The sequence below is a fragment of the Lotus japonicus genome, chromosome 5, assembly GCF_012489685.1.
Source record: "Lotus japonicus ecotype B-129 chromosome 5, LjGifu_v1.2".
NCBI classification, from domain to species: domain Eukaryota; kingdom Viridiplantae; phylum Streptophyta; class Magnoliopsida; order Fabales; family Fabaceae; genus Lotus; species Lotus japonicus.
In genome coordinates, this window is record NC_080045.1 from 13,037,862 (window position 1) to 13,057,355 (window position 19,494).

A 19,494-nucleotide genomic window follows, 5' to 3' on the forward strand; every position below is an offset into this window, starting at 1 on the left:
TTCCAAGGCTGGCTTGGTTTTGTCTCAAAGGAAGTATGCACTGGAATTGATAGATGATGCTGGTCTCCTTGCTTGTCAACCAGTTACCACACCAATGGCACCAGGCACAAAATTCTCTGCTACCTCGGGTCAACATTATTCAGATGTTCCCTCTTATAGACGGCTGATTGGTCGCCTGTTGTATCTCACAAACACTAGACCTGATCTATGTTTTGCAGTGAGCACTCTCAGTCAATTCTTGTCCCAGCCCATGAAAGAACATCATGATGCTGCACTTCGGGTTCTTCGCTACATCAAACAACATCCTGGGCAAGGGTTGTTCTTTTCTGCAACTTCAGATCATGTTCTGGCAGCTTTTTGCGACTCTGATTGGGCTTCATGTGTTGACACTCGACGATCGATCACAGGGTTCAACATCTTTTATGGATCTTCTTTGATCAGTTGGAGATCTAAGAAGCAGAACACAATTTCCAGGTCTTCTTCTGAGGCAGAATACCGCGCCATAGCAACCACAGCTTGTGAAGTCCAGTGGCTTCTTTATCTGCTCGCGGATTTGCACCATCCTCTGGAAGTTCCAGTTGCAATATATTGTGACAATCTCTCAGCTATTCACATAGCTCAAAACCCCACCTTTCATGAACGCACTAAGCATATCGAAATTGAGTGCCACTTAGTTGTGATAAAGTTCAACAAAAGATCATTAAGCTTCTACCTATTCCCACCAAGGCTCAGTTAGCTGATTTGCATACAAAGGCACTACATCCTGCACAGTTTCATCAGCTCTTGTCCAAACTGAGTGTTAAAGACATATACAGCTCAGTTTGAGGAGGGGGGGGGGTATTGGAGTTACATAGTGATTCCACCTGTATTTAGTTGGTTACTTGTGTATTAGCTTAGTTTGTTAGCTTTAGTTAATTGTTTGTTAGAGTAAACTAGAGTTACTCAACTAAGGTTAAATTTCTGTTACAGTTAGCTACTGTAGTTAAGCATTGTATATATAATGTACTTTCATCAACATTGAATGATAAGAATTCATTTCAATCAATTCATTTCAAGTAACAAAGCTTCTTACTTCGTTTTGAATTGTGGTGATGCTTTCATTTCGCCCTCACAGCAACCTGAACTCGCAGCAACAATTTTTTTAAGGGGCCGCAGAAATTTCTGCTTAAACGATGTTGAGGGTGAAGGTCTCATTCGTGAACAGAATAAAACCGACACTAAAATGGAGGTATAGCCGTATAGCTCAATGATTGAGGTTTAGGCCTAGCTGACTCTAATTACTTGTAGAGTGGGTCTGGCTGATGCTAAGAGCATCTCAAATGCATAGTTACTAGTTGGGTTGCTTAAAAATTATTTCGGTGGGTCTAGACTGACACATAGGATTTAAGCAACCCAAGCAGAATTCGCTCCAACCACGGTTGCTTAGTTTACTTTTAGTTGGGTCCAATTATACCTCTTATATTTATATTATTTCAAGATAATGACATTATACAAGTACATGAATGAAAGTGAAAATATGATTTTTTAGTCAAAAAGTAAGGAGAGAGAAAATAAGCAACCGTTGCTTAAATAAGCAACCGTTGCTTAAATTTAAGCAACCCAACTGCCACGTCATGTTGCTCCAGTGGTGCTATAAAATAAGTAACGTTGCTTAAGTTGCCAACTGGATTTAAGCAACCCCCATTAGAGATGCTCTAATTAGCGTGGGTCAAACCGACACTAACTTTATATAATGTAAAACATTATTTTTTAGGTTTTGTGTCAGCTTGTCCGATGCTAACAACGTTTATTATGGTTGATGTTGAAACGGACGCTAAATTTTGAAGTCTAAAACGACGGTTTCTTATGGTGAATGCTCCTTGCCACCATAATTGGAGGACTACCCTTGGTTTGTGTAGTAGATGCAATCTTCTTCATGAGATAACTCTTTACTATTTGAGGGATTGTGATAGAAGTTGGGAATGAGGGTGGATTATGCAATGTTTTCAGCGTTTGGTCCTTTAGTTTGAGTTTCTAGCTTGTTAGGCGCCGGTCACTACACAACTTTGGCAGCCTTGTGAGAAATATGGTGCGCTCAGAGTCTCTAGTTGATGGTGCAGAAGCGAGTCCCTAATGATGTGTTAGTTGTTTCAAATCTTGTTTGCAAGAACTACATCCAAGAGATTAATTCATAGGTAAGAGTAGCTGTGTAGATCAGGAGAGTTTCGTGGATAGCTCATGCGTCTTGTGTTATATCATTTAATTCGGATGGTAGTTGTTGTGGTACCCCGTTGCAAGCAAGTTATGGAGGTTGCCTAAGGGATGATTTAGGTGAGTGGCTTGTGGGATCATTGGGTTATGGAAGGGAGTCATATATCCTCCACATGGAGATTCTAACAATCTTTCAAGGTTTGAAGTCAGCTTAGGATTCGGGTATAGAAGGGTGGTTTCTTATTCAAATTCCTTACTTGCAATATCCATCTTTTAAAGAGTCTCTCGGATCATCATGCATATGACTTTTTGATTTGAGATGTTATTGACCTGTTGAGCAAGCATTTCAAGGTTCACTTAGACCCCATTTGAGAAAACAACTTAATTAAGCGCTTATGGTCATAAGCGTTTATTCATAAGCTATTTTAAAATTTTTATTTAAATAAACTGAAAATAAGTTATATATAAGCATAAGCTCTTTTTCATAAGTTGTTTGCATAAGCTCTCCCAAACACTGTATAAGCGCTTATGCTATCAGATAAGCTCAAATAAGTTCTTCCAAACGGGACCTTAGTCCATAACCTCAAAGAAGGTAATGCTTGTGCAATTTCCGGGTGTAGCTGCTTGTTCCTTTTTTTTTCTCTTTTTTTTCCTGTTTGTGATTGGGCTAAGGCTTAGCCCATTTCTTTCACGAAAAAAGGTCTTAATTTTAAAGAAAGTTCTTTGGTCCAAAAAAAGTTCTTAAATTAAAAAATTAGACGAAATGTTACTTGTGTATTTTTTTTTTAATAATTTAAGTAATGCTTGTTATTCCGCGTAGAACTTTCCACTTTAAACATTTTTGAGCTAGAAAAACAAATATAATAAGAATAATAATTGGGTTCTTGTTCATTCTGACTCTTCTTCACGAATCAGATACGAAAAAGTGAGTGAGCGTTGTCAACCATGGCTTCTCATCTCCTCAGACGAACCCTCGGTAGCCGCTACCTCGCTAACTCTCTCCGGGGTTTCTCCTCCGCTTCCACTCCGATCCGCGCCACTCTCTTCCCCGGCGACGGTATTGGTCCCGAGATCGCCGAATCCGTCAAACAGGTTCCTCTCTCGCACTCTTCTCCTTCTCTGATGAAATGATCCCTTTGTTTTTCACTTTCAATTACCTAATTTCCCAAAAAATCATGCATCATATCAAACTGATCGTTTTAGTGGAATTCATTTTACCCTAAAATTGTCTCCATGATTTGTCAAGTTTTTTGCCGCTCTCTGATTCTGATTGCTGCTGCACGAAAGCTTGCAATTTGCAAATGGGGCATACCTAGTTTAATTCAAGTTGAAAGGAGAAAAAATTGAGACTTATGGTTTGGCACATAATTGCATGATTGATGTCATTTTTTTTAATCTGGGATGTGTGCACTCTTTTGAGTTGTAGTTGGCTTCAGTTTATGCATTCTCAGTATCAATAGAAAGGTGGTGGTTTTATTATGTTGGTACTTGATAGAGTTATGGAGATAATGCTATGAGTGGAGTTGCTGTGTCTAATGATTATTACTTCAGCATAGCTATGGTTTGTGTAATGTTTTTGCAAGTTCATAAACTTAGAATGAAGGTGGGATGTTTGTCAATGACAAAAGCTTTACATGTTTGATATGGCTTTTGTTTCCATATCTAGTGTAGGTTTAACATGACTAACTTTTTCATTGAAGCTTACAGATTTTCTATTGAAAAGATCAAGTTTCATCTTTCTTATGAATTATGATTTTTGTTTTGTTTATTCTTCAATAATCTAATCTGTACTTTAAATAGCTCTTCTATGATTTACTATGATGAAGCACAGACAAGACACAGACACAATGACACCCCAATTTTGGAGATTGTTGGAAACAGACATGGCACACACACACATAATAGAAAATATAAGGAAACAGAATTTTAATTCATACTATCATCATATGTATAAGCTTCAAGATTTTCAATATCTTGGTATATGTTATATGTGTCAATATTTGCTCCTTTGTATGCCCCTACCAAAACACATGGAGCATCATGTGTCAATACTTTCTATTCCTGGGGTTCTACTATTTTCCACTTTCTTGTATTATGGGTGTATTGGTTTGCTTTACTTCTCATTTGCCATGGCGGTGGAGTCTGTTTTGCTTTCTAGTCATTTCCTTTGAGTTGTTGCTGAAAGTGTTCACTGATTAATACTTGCTATGATTTATACTTCCTCTTATCTCTTGCTTTGTTTGTTTTTTGTAATGTATATCTGTATACTCATAAACATATTTTCTTGTAATGTTTAGTTAAATTTAAAGCTCTGTCAATTAATAATATTGAAATAATCAGATATTCCTAGCTGCTGAAGTGCCAATTGAATGGGAAGAGCACTATGTAGGGACCGAAATTGATCCTCGAACTCAGAGCTTTCTGACATGGGAAAGTTTGGAATCAGTTAGGCGTAATAAGGTTGGCTTGAAAGGACCAATGGCCACCCCTATTGGAAAAGGGCATCGTTCATTAAACCTTACTCTAAGAAAAGAACTTAATTTATATGCCAATGTTCGGCCGTGCTACAGCCTTCCTGGCTACAAAACTCGATATGATGATGTGGATCTCATCACAATCCGTGAAAATACGGAAGGAGAGTACAGTGGACTTGAACATCAGGTAAATTTCACAACAGTTGATGTTACATGCTTTAATCCCTCATCTGATTAATATAATTTAGTTAGCATTTTTGGGTTACAGGTTGTGAGAGGTGTAGTGGAAAGTCTTAAAATCATCACACGTCAAGCAAGTTTAAGGGTGGCTGAGTATGCTTTTCACTATGCCAAGGCACATGGAAGAGAGAGGGTGTCTGCCATACACAAAGCCAACATTATGCAAAAGACTGATGGTCTTTTCCTCAAGGTCCACTAATACATGCAAATGCCTATAAAATTTTGGGCTCAAATTTTCTTCATGAATTCTAACATTTACTGTTTATTTTGGACTACTTTTAGTGTTGCCGTGAGGTTGCAGAAAAATATCCAGAGATTACCTATGAGGAAGTTGTCATTGACAATTGTTGCATGATGGTAATATTGTTGACCTGGATGTAGGACACAGCTGCATTTGGAAATTCTTTTTTGACTATTAGAAAATGATTGACACTGATTAATTTTCGAACCATCGACAGCTTGTGAAGAATCCTGCACTTTTTGATGTATTGGTGATGCCTAACCTTTATGGTGATATAATAAGCGACCTTTGTGCTGGCTTGATTGGAGGATTGGGGTTGACACCGAGGTTTGAACTTTATTTTTGTCTAAGAAATATAGAGATATCACAATTATATCATCTGACATCATTTTATGTCTTTTGCAGCTGCAACATTGGGGAGGGAGGTATTGCACTTGCTGAGGCTGTGCATGGTTCAGCTCCTGATATTGCCGGAAAGGTGAGACTTCAGAAACCATATATTGTCTGTCCTAAACCTTTTTGCTTTGTTGTCATAAAATATAATTTTTTTTTAAGTGCTTCATACTTGTGCACGATTTGCCCTTCTTTAGGAATTTGGTAAAAGTAACAGGGAAAGCTTTTCATACCATCCTAATTCTGGGGGTAAATAGGCTCCTTATGGGCTTTGTAGTCTATTCTCACTCTTATTCCTATTCAGAGTTGTTAATAGATTAATATTGGGAACAGTATCACACAATTACTGCCTACTTTAAATAAGTAGTTTCATTTTTGTGTCTAAGGTCTAACATCTATGAACATTTTAAGTGCTAGTAATACACTCCATGTTATTTGTTTATTTTTCAAAAAAGTGCATTTGCCTCACTTTTAAAAAATGTGATGTCTTTTTAAAAAATAAACCAATGACATGGATTGTGGCGAAGAGTGTTGCTAGCATTTCTTTTTTAGATATAGATATTATGTAGATACTAAAGACCTCCAAAATATATTAAATTCTGTATCTAAAATCTTATTGAGAATGAAAAAAGTGTTCCTAAAATATGGAGCTTATTTGACTTGTGGAAGAAAACTACAAGAGTTGGAGCTGTGACAAAATGTGGGGAGGTATTAGTTATAACTTATAGGTTCGACACTTCTGCATTTGTTTAAAAAAATTCAGGGATTCAATCATAAGTAAGCCATCGGGATATGCATAGCACTATTTATCTATGTAATAATTCTGTAGCAGTTCCTTGTTGGTTCCTGAAAGAAATAAAAAGTTCTAGGGCAATAAAAACATTTTAGGCGCCCAATTAGTTAACCATTTTTCTTGACAAAGTGAGTTTCTCAGAAGGTCCTTTCAAGGAACAAGGCTACCTATTTGAGTTGCCCCTTAACGGAAAATAATGTGGATGTTCCCTTTCCTTTTGAAAATAACCCCTTACATTATTATATTTAGAGCTCTATTTAGAGGGTATAGAAGGATAGTAGGGCTGGCCTTGTGACTTAGAATCATCCTGTCTTATGGGAGTGAGTAAGGTTGCGTACATGGGCAGCCAGGGTCACCCTTTTGCTTGTTAGTGCTATATTTCTGTTGCTGACCCAATTTTTCTGTGGATTTGTGTAGAACTTGGCAAATCCAACTGCCTTGCTGCTGAGTGGTGTTACGATGTTGCGGCATTTAGATCTCCATGACAAAGCAGACCGGATTCAAAATGCCATCCTCAACACAATTGCCGAAGGAAAGTACCGAACTGCTGATCTTGGTGGCAAGTCAAAGACATCTGAATTTACACAAGCAATTATTGATCATCTTTAAATTTTGCTTTGAATTCAGCAAGAAATTGTTGGTTATGATTTTGTTTCAGTCAATTTCCTTTTATTTCCCCAATTTTTACAGAGGAGTAGAATTACCTCAGCTTACTACGTGTGTGGGCAAGCATCCAAATATTCGCTGCCCAATGCAGTTTTATGGCATTGATAGAGCCCCCTTCAAAATGCACATTGATTGTGATTGATAATCCTTTGTAGTCAATTTCAGTATTCTTTTTTCACTAATATAGCTAAATAAAAGTACTAGATGATGCTTCCTTCCTTCATGTAAAGCACTTATTTACTTGTGCAGGCTGCTTGCTTTAATTTTCTGAAAATTCAAATTGATCTTCATTAGGACATGTATGTGTTCTTTAAGAGATGAAGTTTTGGGCAATTTGCGTTAATTCAAACATGGGGTAGTGGTTAGCTTTTTTTCATTAGGACTTCCTGTGTTCCTTCCTTCATGGTAATATAATCCTTGCACACAATACCTATACTAGAGAGATAAATGTCCATGTATGTGAGGTTTAGAATCAGTTTTTTCAATATTTAGGGTGAGAATTTGTCTACAACTTGGTGCATACTTGAGTTCCACCTCGCATGTGAATATTCCATTCTGCATTGTATCATGAATAACATCAGACTTAAGACAGCACTGGTTGTTAAGGATAGCTGTGATTTGAGCTGTAAGCATAAGTCCTAGTCAAGTTTGATGAAATCAAATTTAATACATAAATAATACACAGATGAGTCCGGAGATGAATAGATGGTGGCCAAGCACTCAGTCCTTAACCTAATTGTAAGGCCTTGAGATCCAAAGCAAACCAATAGGTTCATATGGTAAATGACTAAAGGGTCACTTTCTCCAAAACTAAAATATGGTAAAGGGTCAAACGGAAATATAATTTTAAACTAGGATAATTGTCTCTTGATGCCGGGTAAAGTTTTCTTGGGTGATTTTGACATTTTTTTTTTCAGATCATACCCATTATTTTAGACATTCTTACACTTAAAGTTCACAAATTAAAATATGAAATTTTATTCTATATTAAAAATAATATCAAATTTCTCCTCTTTAAACATTTTATATACAAAATTTTAGACTTTAAAAGCTATTCCTTGTCACCAATCAATCATAAGACCAAATTATTTGAGCATAAAACACGCATTTGAGGATTTTATGTACCTAGAAATCAACAGAAAGACTAAATTTACTTTTTTTTTTTTGTTACAACTGGAAATGAGACTAAAATTTACTAAATCTTGAATGTAGAGGACATGGTTAACTCGAAAAAAATAATACAAAAATCACTTATAGTCCAAACTAGTAGAACTACAAGTGCAATCAAACCTAATTTACAATGAAACCTAATAAAAATGTTTAAAATATTTGAAAGAGAATGTATAAATATAAAAAATGAATTTATGGAGCAAGAATGAAATACACTTGTGGAAGGGGGTATCTTCCACCTTCTTCTTATTCTTATTTAGAGAGCGATATACATTTGTTAATATGCAGTGCATCTTAGGGAAAAAAAATTTATTTGGGTTTTTTGTTGATTTGTTTTTTCAAATTAGTATGCAAAAATTACTTTTATAATTTAGTTCGCCACTAGTTAAAATTTTTGTCAATTTTATCTATCTGAGTTTTAGAATTTTGTAAGCTCAGGATATCCATCACCTACAACAATGACTAATCTCTTGCCGCGATTACTGACACTAAGTAATAAACGACCGACCATGAAATGTGTTCCAATTCTTTGGATGAAGATCGACTCATGGTTAAGGAACAGGTGAGCTAACATCTATTCCACAACTTATGAGGATGAGGTGAATTTGATAAATAATGAACTCACATATATTAGTATGTGTAGAACAGTGACGAAAATGAGCATTTTAGAAGGTATATTTTTCATTGCTAAAGGGATTCCCACATGACATGTTTATGGAGTAGAATATCATCTTTTGCTTTATTAACAGCCCCACCAAAGTACTTGTAATCTTATGGGCATCAATCCATATATAAAACAATGGATTTCTTTTATTCACCTCTCTGCCAAGCCAAGAATCATAATGCTTGAGCCTTGATTACCTTTCACAAACTATATAACAACATCTTTTATGTTGGTTTCTGCGCTGAAAGATTTCAGAGAAACACTCATCTTATCTAGAAGTTCTTCTTTGTTGAAAAAGAATGAAGAATGAACCAACTGGTAGAAATGCTTTATAAATATTTTCTTGCTGGAAGTAATTATGAAGATCTGGGGAATTTTATCTTGTCTATCAGTTCCAAGTATTGGGCAAATGCTGGGTCAGCAACGCCCTATGTCATCCTTTGCTGTGTTCTTCTGATTTATTACTCTTACAGAAGCCCAAGGCCCACCAAGCCCACAAGTCCTGGCTCATTGGACAAATCCATGTCGGTACTGGTAAGTGGTAAGCTAGTTATTATTATTATTATTATTATTATTATTATTATTATTATTATTAAAATGATAATAATAACATTTTCAACCTCCTCTTTGATTAAACAAATTCTGAGTCTATAGTAACATTTTAACTTGACGTTTGTGGCAATTGTTTATTACAAAGTACTAGTTTAATTCTAACTTTTCCTTTTACCCAAAGAAAAAAAATAAATAGTTAAATACAAATCAACGTGTTTATATTTATAATGTTTGGTATTATTGGACTTTGGTGGTCAAGGTATGAAAAAACAAAACAATGGCAGAAAATAGTGACCGTTAGATTTGATTTAGATGTTGTGGTGGTGAGGTGTGCCACAATTTTTTCCACTTTCCAGATGCGGGCCCCACCATCAGGGTTGGTGAACGGTGGCTGGTGAGGGTGGCGGACCCCCAAAAGTACATTTTCCAGAAATTATTTCATGATGACTCCATTTATTTTAAAATTCTGATATAGTACCTTTTTAAATTATTTAATTTTTATTTTGTAGACCATGAAGGGTATAGTGGTAGTGTACTTAATTTAGTCATTTAAGAATAAATTTATAAATTTATTATTTTCAAAAAAAAGAATAAATTTATTAATTAAATTATTAAAATTTAAATTGATCAGTTTTTTTCCCTTCATCCATTTATAAGAATGTTAAAAAAAACGATATAATAAATGAGTTAGAAGGGGAAAAAAGATTATTTTTGCTGTAAGAATTTAATCGTTAATTTTTTTTAAATGTCTACATGAACAAATGATGTATTTATTAGAGATTAAAATATGATTTTATTCTAAAATAAAAATCTTGACATATTATAATTTATTTTTAATAAATATTTAATGAACCACCAAACACATGCATTAGTTGGTAAGGGCTTGAACCCAAAGAATACCGTAAAACAAATATCATAATCAACCACAATTATCATAGTGCTTGTTTTAAATTAAAAATATAAATCTATTCGATGTCAAAAGATATATATTCGATGTTAAAAGATTTAAGATTTGTCGTTGAATGATAGTTGAATTGGTAGGAGTTGTGTGACTTATGGATTAGGGGAAGGTCCAATGATCCATGGAAAGTGTAATTTATTATTCTGATGTAACAAAAAAAAATTAAGATTTAACACACCAAAATCTTAAATCTTTTCTACGAGTTTTTGCGTGTGTGTTTTTAGACCTTAATTGGTTTTAAAAAATGATTTAAGATTTAACACACCAAAATCTTAAATCTTTTCTACAAGTTTTTATGTGTGTGTTTCTAAACCTTAACTGGTTTATCATGAGAGACAACCGGTTCATCAAAACAAATACACGTGAATTTTTTTTACCATAAGAGAAAATAACTGCAGCCTAAGGAACATTCTACCTAAGGAGTAAGGAATTTGTCAACAATAAAGGGGAAATACCATTTAGAGAAATGTCATAAACCGTCAACAAAGACAAAGAAGAGGCACCAAACTTAGCCAAAAAACTGTAATAGGATTACCTTCACGATGCAAATGATGGAAAAATATGACCCAATCACCCTGAAGAGACTTCTTAATTGTATTAATTGAGAATATATGCATAATGGTGAAACTCTAGATGAACATCGTTTTGAAGGCCCAAAACAAGCTTAATCAGGAAAAAAAAAGTTCAATTTGCCTAAAATCGTGTTGTCAAAAAATCCAACCCATGAAGAATGGCTAACAACTCAGCATGTAGAGACTATCAATTGCACCACTGTTACCTGCATATTCAAGAATCCAAACGCCATCCCCATATCTCACCGTACCACCAAAGCCCGACAACCCTAGACTGCGTAAATAATTGTCGTCAGTATTAAGCATAACAAAATCCACTCGAGGTGGTTGTCCGTGAACCCAACACTCCACCTAAAATGGGACAAAAGAAGGAAACACCTTCGCAATTAAAGTCCACAGCGCATGCGCATCAGGAAAAATGCGATGCAGAACCAAATAAAACCGGCATCGATGCTTCCAAACTGACCACCGGCATCGATGCTTCCAAACTGACCACGCAATAGCTAACATGACAACAAGCCCAAGCCATGGAATAAACTCATTTAGTCGCGAAAAAGAGCTTGTGAAAAGAACTGTTGTGGCAAAACGAAATCAATAGTGCGCCCAACCTGTTTTGCAATACTGTAGTCGCCAATACAATGCAAAAGTGTCTCTAAAGCTGTAGGATGTATTTTGCAAGAATCGGAAAGAGTTATCTTGCGATGAGCCAAGAGAGAAAATGTGGGCACAACATCATGAGCAACTTGGCAAATGAAGAAGTGAATATACTCAGGCATGAAAAGCTTCCACCCCCAAGACCATTGAACATAATCGGGCACACGATTTTGCTTCTTGTCTATAAACCGGTTATAACCTACCTTTGGCATATACTAACCATCCAAACAATGACTCCAAGCAAGACAATTAGGGTTATCATCATAAAAAATAACTTGTTGGAACTGAGATAAGAAATGAGACCGATCAAGAGGATGTGAACAACTGAGAAATATCAAAATGACAAGAGGTGAAAACATCCCTCAACATAACATGTGAATCATTGATATTAATATATGAAATCTTCTCACACAAAGGGCCACAAAGAGACAAATTAGAATACCAGAAATATGATCCATCCGGCCAAACCGAAAACTAAAACCATCCTACAATATTTACTAACTTTCGAAACTAATTTTCAGAGAGGAGAGCTCGTATTGTCCACACAAGTCAACAAATCTCTTCCCTTAACATCTTTAGAAGTCATGATCTGCACCCAAAACTTATCAACCCACTAAATCAAACTCCATAAGTGTTTGCCAAAAAAAGCAACATTGTTTATCCTTGCTTTGAAGCCCAAGGCCCCATTCTTTCTAGGACGCGTCATCTTATCCCAAGCATTTAAAGAAATACCCAAACAGGTAGCACTACTCCATATAAGACAGTGTGCGACGCTATCATTTTGATGACAAATAGATTGAAGGAGCCAATTCAATTTCATGACATAAATAGGAATAATGGACATAACCTACTTAGCCCAAGTGACGCGAGTAGGTTTATTCAACAAGTTACTCTTACAAGACATTAACCTTGTGGCCACTCGATCAACAACGACAGCAAAGTCCTCATCTCTAATATGGTCTTGAAGACTTCCAAGTACTTACCTATATTAGGAGTAAAAGGTATGAATGTAACAACCACAATCCTCTCCTTGAAAAACCACTTTCACATACAACGAAGCTATTGCCTCAGACCTTGCAAATTTTATTTTAAGACCATAAGCATCACATAATTTGTTAAAGACACTCTTAAGGAGAGGATTATGGGACCTGTGATGAAAAAAGTTATGAGGAGTTTTGACCCAAAAATTCTTTTTCCATTTCCCTAAAAACTAAACAAAACATGTTAAGTTATGAAAAACTTCTTTCCTCCTATCCACTTCTCTCCAACTAAATACTATGTAAAGTTTGATTGCAATGGAAATATTAATAATCTGCATCAAATCTTAAATTTATTCAATCTCAACTTTTGTTGTGTATTCTACATAAGCTGGTCCATTTGTCTTTGGGGTGGTTGTGGAGGGTGCTTCGGGGTTTTGGGGCTTTTCCTGGTTGGGTTGCTGATTTTTTATCCCTTCTAATGAGGGGTGTATATTTTTGCCAATATTATTTTTATTAATATAATTTTACTTTTGAAAAAAAGAATTAATCCATGACGTAAGATCAACTTTGACCACCATGAAAATATTAACAATATTCTCTTATAATTTTAAAAGTTATTTAATTATAAGAGAAGAAAACCAAATTAATAAAAATTAGAGTTTAATTACTATGTACTAACAGTGTAAAAAAAAATGTTATATATAGTCATTCAAATTCATCGATTTGTCGTGTTATAATTGAACTTAAATATAAAAAACATTTAAGATGAAAAAATGGAGTGATATGATTGAATTGACGTGTAACATTTTTGCATATAAATTTAATCTAAAGATTAACCAATAATGAAAAGTATATTAATAAAAATATAAATGTGAAATAGTTTGAATGTTTTTTTTTTTTTTTGAGGACCACACATATATTATTATACCTTTCAAAAAAAAAAATACCAATAAAAAACAATGAAAAAAAATTCCGAAAGCGCTTATAAAATGAAGCCTTTTGTTTGTTGAGTAGATCTGCATCTCTTTCACAACACCTACTTCACTCTCTCATCGTTTTCCTCCGTTTTCTCTCTCGCATCAACAATGGAGTTGGAAGGCGTTCTTCTCGGCATGGGTAATCCTCTCCTCGATATCTCTGCTGTCGTCGATGACGAGTTCCTGCAAAAGTACGTTTCTCGCTCTTCATTTTCATCTATTTTTCCCCCAAATGCGTATCACCATCACTGTAATTTTGAGTGTGTTCCTGATTCTTCAGATGCATCAGATCTAATGCTTTCTGATTCTGATTTTGTGTTACAGGTATGATATCAAGCTGAACAATGCGATTCTCGCTGAGGATAAGCACAAATCTATGTAAGACCTTGTTTGTTTTGTGCCTAATCGAATGTTACTGGATTTGATTTTGTTTCATTCTAGTATGAACTATCGAAGCTTGTTGTCTCGAAACATGAGATTTGGGGATTTGTTTTGGTTGTTTCAGGGTTGCGTAAACGTGCTAGTTTTGATGTTGTGTTTTTTTTGATTGATTTGATGTTGTCTTTTTATTGTCTATAATATTATAACGGAGAATTGCAAGTGTTAGGTATCACTTTTACTTAACGTTGGTTTGTTTAAACTAGAAAAACCGTAAGGAATTTTAGGATTATGTGATAAATGTATACTTAAAACAAAAGATGTTTTTGTTTGGTTACAATTATATATCTTGTAACAAGGTAGCTATAATTACCATGCGCGCGATAGCGGCGTAGCGTAGCGGACCCTTGCCGCGACGGGACCGCGGCCACAAAATCCCACTATTCGCGGTCAATAGCGGCCATCCCTTGTATAGGATTTCATTTTAGGGGGTCATCCGCGACAGGCCGCGATGCGATCCGCGATTGACTACTATGATAATTACAACATTTATAAACGCTACTCAGAGCGAGGTGATTAGTCTCATGGCTGCCGACTGTGGGATACCTTGGTACAACCAAATAAACAAAGCTTCTTGAAGTAACTCCTTAAAATAACTGGAGATCTGATTATTCTATTTCCTGATTCCAACTCTCTTAATAAAGTTGAACATATTTAAATTTTTTTCTGGAATTAAGTGATTTGTTTTGTAGAATAAGTTCAAACAAATGGGCTCTAAGTACTTAATTTGCATACTTTTGGATTTTTGATAGGACAAGAACTAGAAAGAGAGGGAAAAGGGAAGGAGAACATAGAGAATAGAGGAAACATAGGACATATCATTCATCAACATACCAATTACATAGTGTATACTACCTTATATAGCAACTAGACTCCTAACCCAAATGCATGTGTATGCATGTATAACAATTTGTTTTCAAATTAAGAACTTGATGTCATAGTTGGTTGGACATCCCACTAGTTTTGGGAAGATATGTAGGTGTTTCTCCACACTATTCATTTTGATCTAGTATTTAAATTTGTGTTATGTTTTCTTGAAAGCCACCATATTTTGTGAATTCATATGATCTTACTATCATCTCAGGTATGATGAGATGTCTGCCAAATTTAATGTGGAGTACATTGCTGGAGGTAAAACACCAGACCTGAATTATTTGGTTTCACATTACTGATTATTGCTTTACTATGTAAATATCATGAATAAGCTAACAGAAGAAAGGGAAAATAGTGGATCTGCGCATCTCATTTTGACTTCTGTAATTTTAATATTGGCAGGTGCTACTCAGAATTCAATCAAGATTGCTCAGGTATCTACATTTCTTATCGGTTGTGAGCTGAATCTTAGTTGTGAAATTAGCTTATCATATTATATCTGCCTCTTATAGTGGTTGCTTCAAGTCCCTGGTGCCACAAGTTACATGGGTTGCATAGGAAAGGACAAATATGGTGAGGAGATGACAAAAAACTCCAAACTTGCTGGTGTAAACGTAAGCTTAATTATGTACTTTTGTATTCTTTCTAAGTTCTTGGAATCCAGTTTCTGAAGCTAACTTATTCATTCAACAATCAGGTTCACTATTATGAAGATGAAAACACACCTACTGGAACTTGTGCTGTTTGTGTGGTTGGTGGTGAAAGGTCAGACGCTAAAGCTCTCCTTATGATTTTTTATTTTAATAATTAGAGTGCTGAAAATAATTAATATGGTATGTTGTTCCTAAATTCTAAAACAATCATTTGAAGCTTTGATTTGTTTACATCTGAACATAGGTCACTTATTGCCAACTTAGCTGCTGCAAATTGCTACAAGTCTGAGCATTTGAAGAAACCAGAGAACTGGGCATTGGGTACTTTATTGATCTATTCAGGACTTCTTTCTATGTCATTATATCTGAATAATCTAGATGACTGAAATTTGTTCACTGTTTTTTTTTTGTAAATAGTTGAAAAGGCCAAATATTTCTACATTGCTGGCTTTTTCCTCACTGTTTCTCCAGAATCCATACAATTAGTCGCTGAACATGCAGCTGCAAATAACAAGGTTAGAATTGATTAGAATACCTTATTCCCATTTACTTTAAGGTTTCTGATACTTAAGTGGTTAAGTATTTTATTCCTGTATGCAGATCTTCACAATGAACCTCTCTGCTCCCTTTATCTGTGAGTTCTTCAAGGATGCACAGGAGAAAGCTCTGCCGTAAGGATTCGTTCTCTGTCAAATTCAAATTAATTAAATTTTACACATTGATCTTAAGGATGTCCATTCTGGATTCAGGTATATGGACTTTGTTTTTGGGAATGAGACTGAAGCAAGAACATTTTCTAAAGTTCATGGCTGGGAGGTAAATAATTTCTTAGTAGATCTTCAGGTTATAGTTTTGGTTTTTAATTTTTATTTGTCAAGTATATTGATTCTTTTTCTTTTGACTAGACTGATAATGTTGAGGAGATTGCCTTAAAGATATCCCAATGGCCAAAGGCATCAGGAACACACAAAAGGATTACTGTTATCACACAAGGTGCAGATCCTGTGTGTGTTGCTGAGGATGGAAAAGTCACATTGTTCCCTGTAATACTATTGCCTAAAGAGAAATTGGTTGACACAAATGGAGCAGGTACATTCCTAATGCTTTCGGTAGATAAAAGTGGCACAAAGTTATATATGGAGTTGAGTTTATAAGGCATAAAATTTTCTATTCAAGGTCAATTTATCATAATTTAAGTGCTCATAAAATACGTGGAAGTTATGTGTGTTGGCATAAACCCCGTAGTCACTATTTGCTAATTGGAAACACGTAAAGTCACTTGTGTGGCAAAATTTTCAAAGCGTGCAGTAACCATGCCTAGTGAAAACCATGTATGCTTAGTCCTGCATAGTAATTGAGGCTTGCTTATAATGAGCGAACTCCTTAATTCATTTTTCTTCTTCCGAGATAAGATGTAGCATTAGTTGAAAACATTTCGAACTTGTATCTGACTTTGTTCTTTGAGCCTGTTTGGATATGAGCTCATTGGAGCTTACCTACTGAAAATGCAGTAAATAAGCTTCCATAAGTGCTCATTGGTTTGCATCCAAACGGGTGCTTTCTCTTATATCTTAGAGTGTTGCCAGTTGTTTAAATATTTGGTTTGGTGGGGAGTGAGTAAATTTTGGGGTTGTGTGGTGGTTGAGAGAAAAATCTATGATGTAAAAACTTTCATATAATTCTCTAGTTGGTATAGACATTGATCGTGGTTTTTCTTATTTTGGAGTTTTCCACATGAAATTCTTGTGTTATGTTTGTGTTCCTTTATATTTCTCTATGATGCAATTCCTAACAATGTATGTAGTTGAGTGTGTAATTAGGAAACTTTCCATTCATGATAGTCAATTATGTGTGTTCATAAAATGCATGGAAAAGCCATGATGTTATTTATTATCTCGGGGCATTACTGGGGATAGGCCTGCAAGTGGCTAACAAGATGCCAACTTTGTTCATTCAAAATGTTTGTGGAAACATGATACAATGGTGGTGTTCTTTTCTTCTTTTGTCTTTGTAGGAGATGCATTTGTTGGAGGATTTCTTGCACAGTTGGTTAGGGAGAAGCCTATTAAAGAATGCGTGAGAGCTGGATGTTATGCAGCAAATGTTGTCATCCAAAGGTCTGGCTGCACATACCCGGAGAAGCCTGATTTTGAATGATTGATAAATTTTGATCATTGAGAACGATTTTAATTGCATTCTGAAAGTAGCACTCTTACTGGTTTGAGATTTTTAAATCCCTCGGCTGGGGATAATCAGATGAGAAGTGCAGGGGGAGACAAAACTGAAATAAGTTCTTATGCTTTTGAATTCCTCCTATCTGGGATTCATTTCTTGTTTTGCTGTTTGTTTTTTAGGTCTTTTTGTTACTTGTTATGGATGTATTTGTAATCCTATGAGAAGTACTCTCTTATGAGAGCATATCTAATTTTGCTGTTTGTTATCACTTCTTTTTTCTTTTTTGGTTGCAACTTCAATATTTTTGGTACTGTGAGATTTTAAAAAGAAAAACTTTTACATGTCCTCTTGATTGCTGCCCTCTCTGGTTGATCAAAAAGTGATTGTATAGTGTAATAGATGTCATGAAAAATAATAATGAATTTTAAAATTAGCATTTAAGTAATAAATAGAAGGAAGCACAGCCTTCTAAATTAGAGAGCTTAAACTGCTCTACACTCACTGTGCACCATTGATTTAATGGTCTAATATTTGAACAGTTACAATTGCACAGGCACAATTACAAAATTACCCTTCCCTCCTCCATTCGTAATGGGCTCTCCTATTCCCACACCTCCTTCTCCTTCACTCCACTAGAACAACATGATTTGGCATGGTTGAAATATGCATAAAAATGGCAGACCTCAACCACATCATTGACAAGGACTCGAAGCTGCCTCACTCAGACGTCATTTGATAGCCTTTCTTGGCTTGGGTTTTTGGTTGATGTTGAGAGTCAATTGAGAAGGGCACCCAGATCCTTGAGTCTTGGTAGGAATGTGAAGGAGTAGCACTTCTAACATGTTGGTCTCCATACTAATTGAAACGAGGAAAAAATGCAGGTTGAAAACAAGTATCAAGCCGAGGAAGCATCCAAAGCTCCTTTTGTTTTACCTATGGTGGCCACGACCTCAAAGAACTAGCCTTCAATTAAGTTGGGAAGACTGAAGAATGTATCTTTAACTTTGATGGCCTCAACAAGAAGCTGCAAAAGATCTCTCTCCTCTTCCACCAACCAACTTGTATGGGGAAAAAAGACCTAATTATATTCATAATGGTCTTGCAATACTTACAACGGGAATGTCTACTTCTTGGTACTAGGAATTTTCTAGAGGTGAACTATCTTCGATGCTAGCTCTACTCGATAATACTCCTTCTCAAAGAAAATATTTTTCCTTTTGTATGAGTTGTTATACGGAGTAAGGAAATTCTAAGTCTCATGAGCTCGGAAGCTGATCCAACTAAAGTGTTTGATTCTAATGACTTGGAAACAAAGAAAAAAATGGTTTAGATGCTTCCCTTTGCCTTTGATCTCAATTTCATGATGGATGGTAATTAAAGACCACCCGTCGATCATAAGCCGTGGGTGGGTTGGCGCTAAAGTCACCGACCAAGGTAGCGTTGACCTGAATCATGTTAATTTAAAATCAGCCTGGACTATGTTTTAGAGTCCTCACAACCGACGCTAATATTTAATGAATGTTATATCTGGGTGTTAGTGTTAGCCAGACAAACGCTACCTTTGATGAATTATAGGTCGTCTTTGTCTTTACGCCTTCTCACTCTCTTACTCGCCAACTTTCTCCCTAACCCTGCCTTTGCCTCGGCCTTAGCTGGTGTTGAACGCTATTGGTCTTTAGCCACTATAATGGCAAATTTTGGAATGTATTGTTTTGATTTATGTAAATATGAGCAAAAGCTCAAGGGTGAAGGAGGCAACCTCATTTAAAAGTCAAGGCATGCCACTTAATTAATTAACCTACTATTATTACCACCACAGTTTTTTTTT

General features: G+C 35.6%; 2 protein-coding genes across 2 annotated transcripts; both read left to right on the plus strand.

The window, feature by feature from the left end:
- The first annotated feature begins 3,063 nt into the window (after positions 1-3,063).
- LOC130718337 (isocitrate dehydrogenase [NAD] catalytic subunit 5, mitochondrial) lies at positions 3,064-7,220 on the plus strand. The gene is made up of 7 exons (XM_057568916.1): positions 3,064-3,282; positions 4,531-4,851; positions 4,933-5,094; positions 5,187-5,261; positions 5,363-5,472; positions 5,551-5,623; positions 6,749-7,220. Exons 1-7 carry the CDS (start codon positions 3,136-3,138, stop codon positions 6,938-6,940), a joined length of 1,080 nt encoding a protein of 359 aa, XP_057424899.1. The 5' UTR covers positions 3,064-3,135; the 3' UTR covers positions 6,941-7,220.
- Positions 7,221-13,535: 6,315 nt separating this feature from the next.
- Positions 13,536-17,934, plus strand: LOC130716914 (adenosine kinase 2). Its single transcript, XM_057566954.1, has 12 exons — positions 13,536-13,718; positions 13,852-13,905; positions 15,050-15,096; positions 15,241-15,272; positions 15,351-15,452; positions 15,536-15,603; positions 15,736-15,812; positions 15,909-16,006; positions 16,092-16,162; positions 16,241-16,307; positions 16,397-16,580; positions 17,506-17,934. Exons 1-12 carry the CDS (start codon positions 13,636-13,638, stop codon positions 17,646-17,648), a joined length of 1,026 nt encoding a protein of 341 aa, XP_057422937.1. The 5' UTR covers positions 13,536-13,635; the 3' UTR covers positions 17,649-17,934.
- The last annotated feature ends 1,560 nt before the right edge of the window (positions 17,935-19,494 follow it).

What these genes read in the sequence shown, in the direction of transcription:
- LOC130718337 (XM_057568916.1), top strand. Translation starts at nt 3,136, where the DNA reads ATGGCTTCTCATCTCCTCAGACGAACCCTCGGTAGCCGCTACCTCGCT. An exon ending in TCGCCGAATCCGTCAAACAG is followed by an intron (nt 3,283 to 4,530) that starts GTTCCTCTCTCG and finishes TGAAATAATCAG; the next exon opens with ATATTCCTAGCTGCTGAAGT. An exon ending in CTGATGGTCTTTTCCTCAAG is followed by an intron (nt 5,095 to 5,186) that starts GTCCACTAATAC and finishes GACTACTTTTAG; the next exon opens with TGTTGCCGTGAGGTTGCAGA.
- LOC130716914 (XM_057566954.1), top strand. Translation starts at nt 13,636, where the DNA reads ATGGAGTTGGAAGGCGTTCTTCTCGGCATGGGTAATCCTCTCCTCGAT. An exon ending in ATGCAGCTGCAAATAACAAG is followed by an intron (nt 16,007 to 16,091) that starts GTTAGAATTGAT and finishes TCCTGTATGCAG; the next exon opens with ATCTTCACAATGAACCTCTC. An exon ending in GCACAGGAGAAAGCTCTGCC is followed by an intron (nt 16,163 to 16,240) that starts GTAAGGATTCGT and finishes TTCTGGATTCAG; the next exon opens with GTATATGGACTTTGTTTTTG.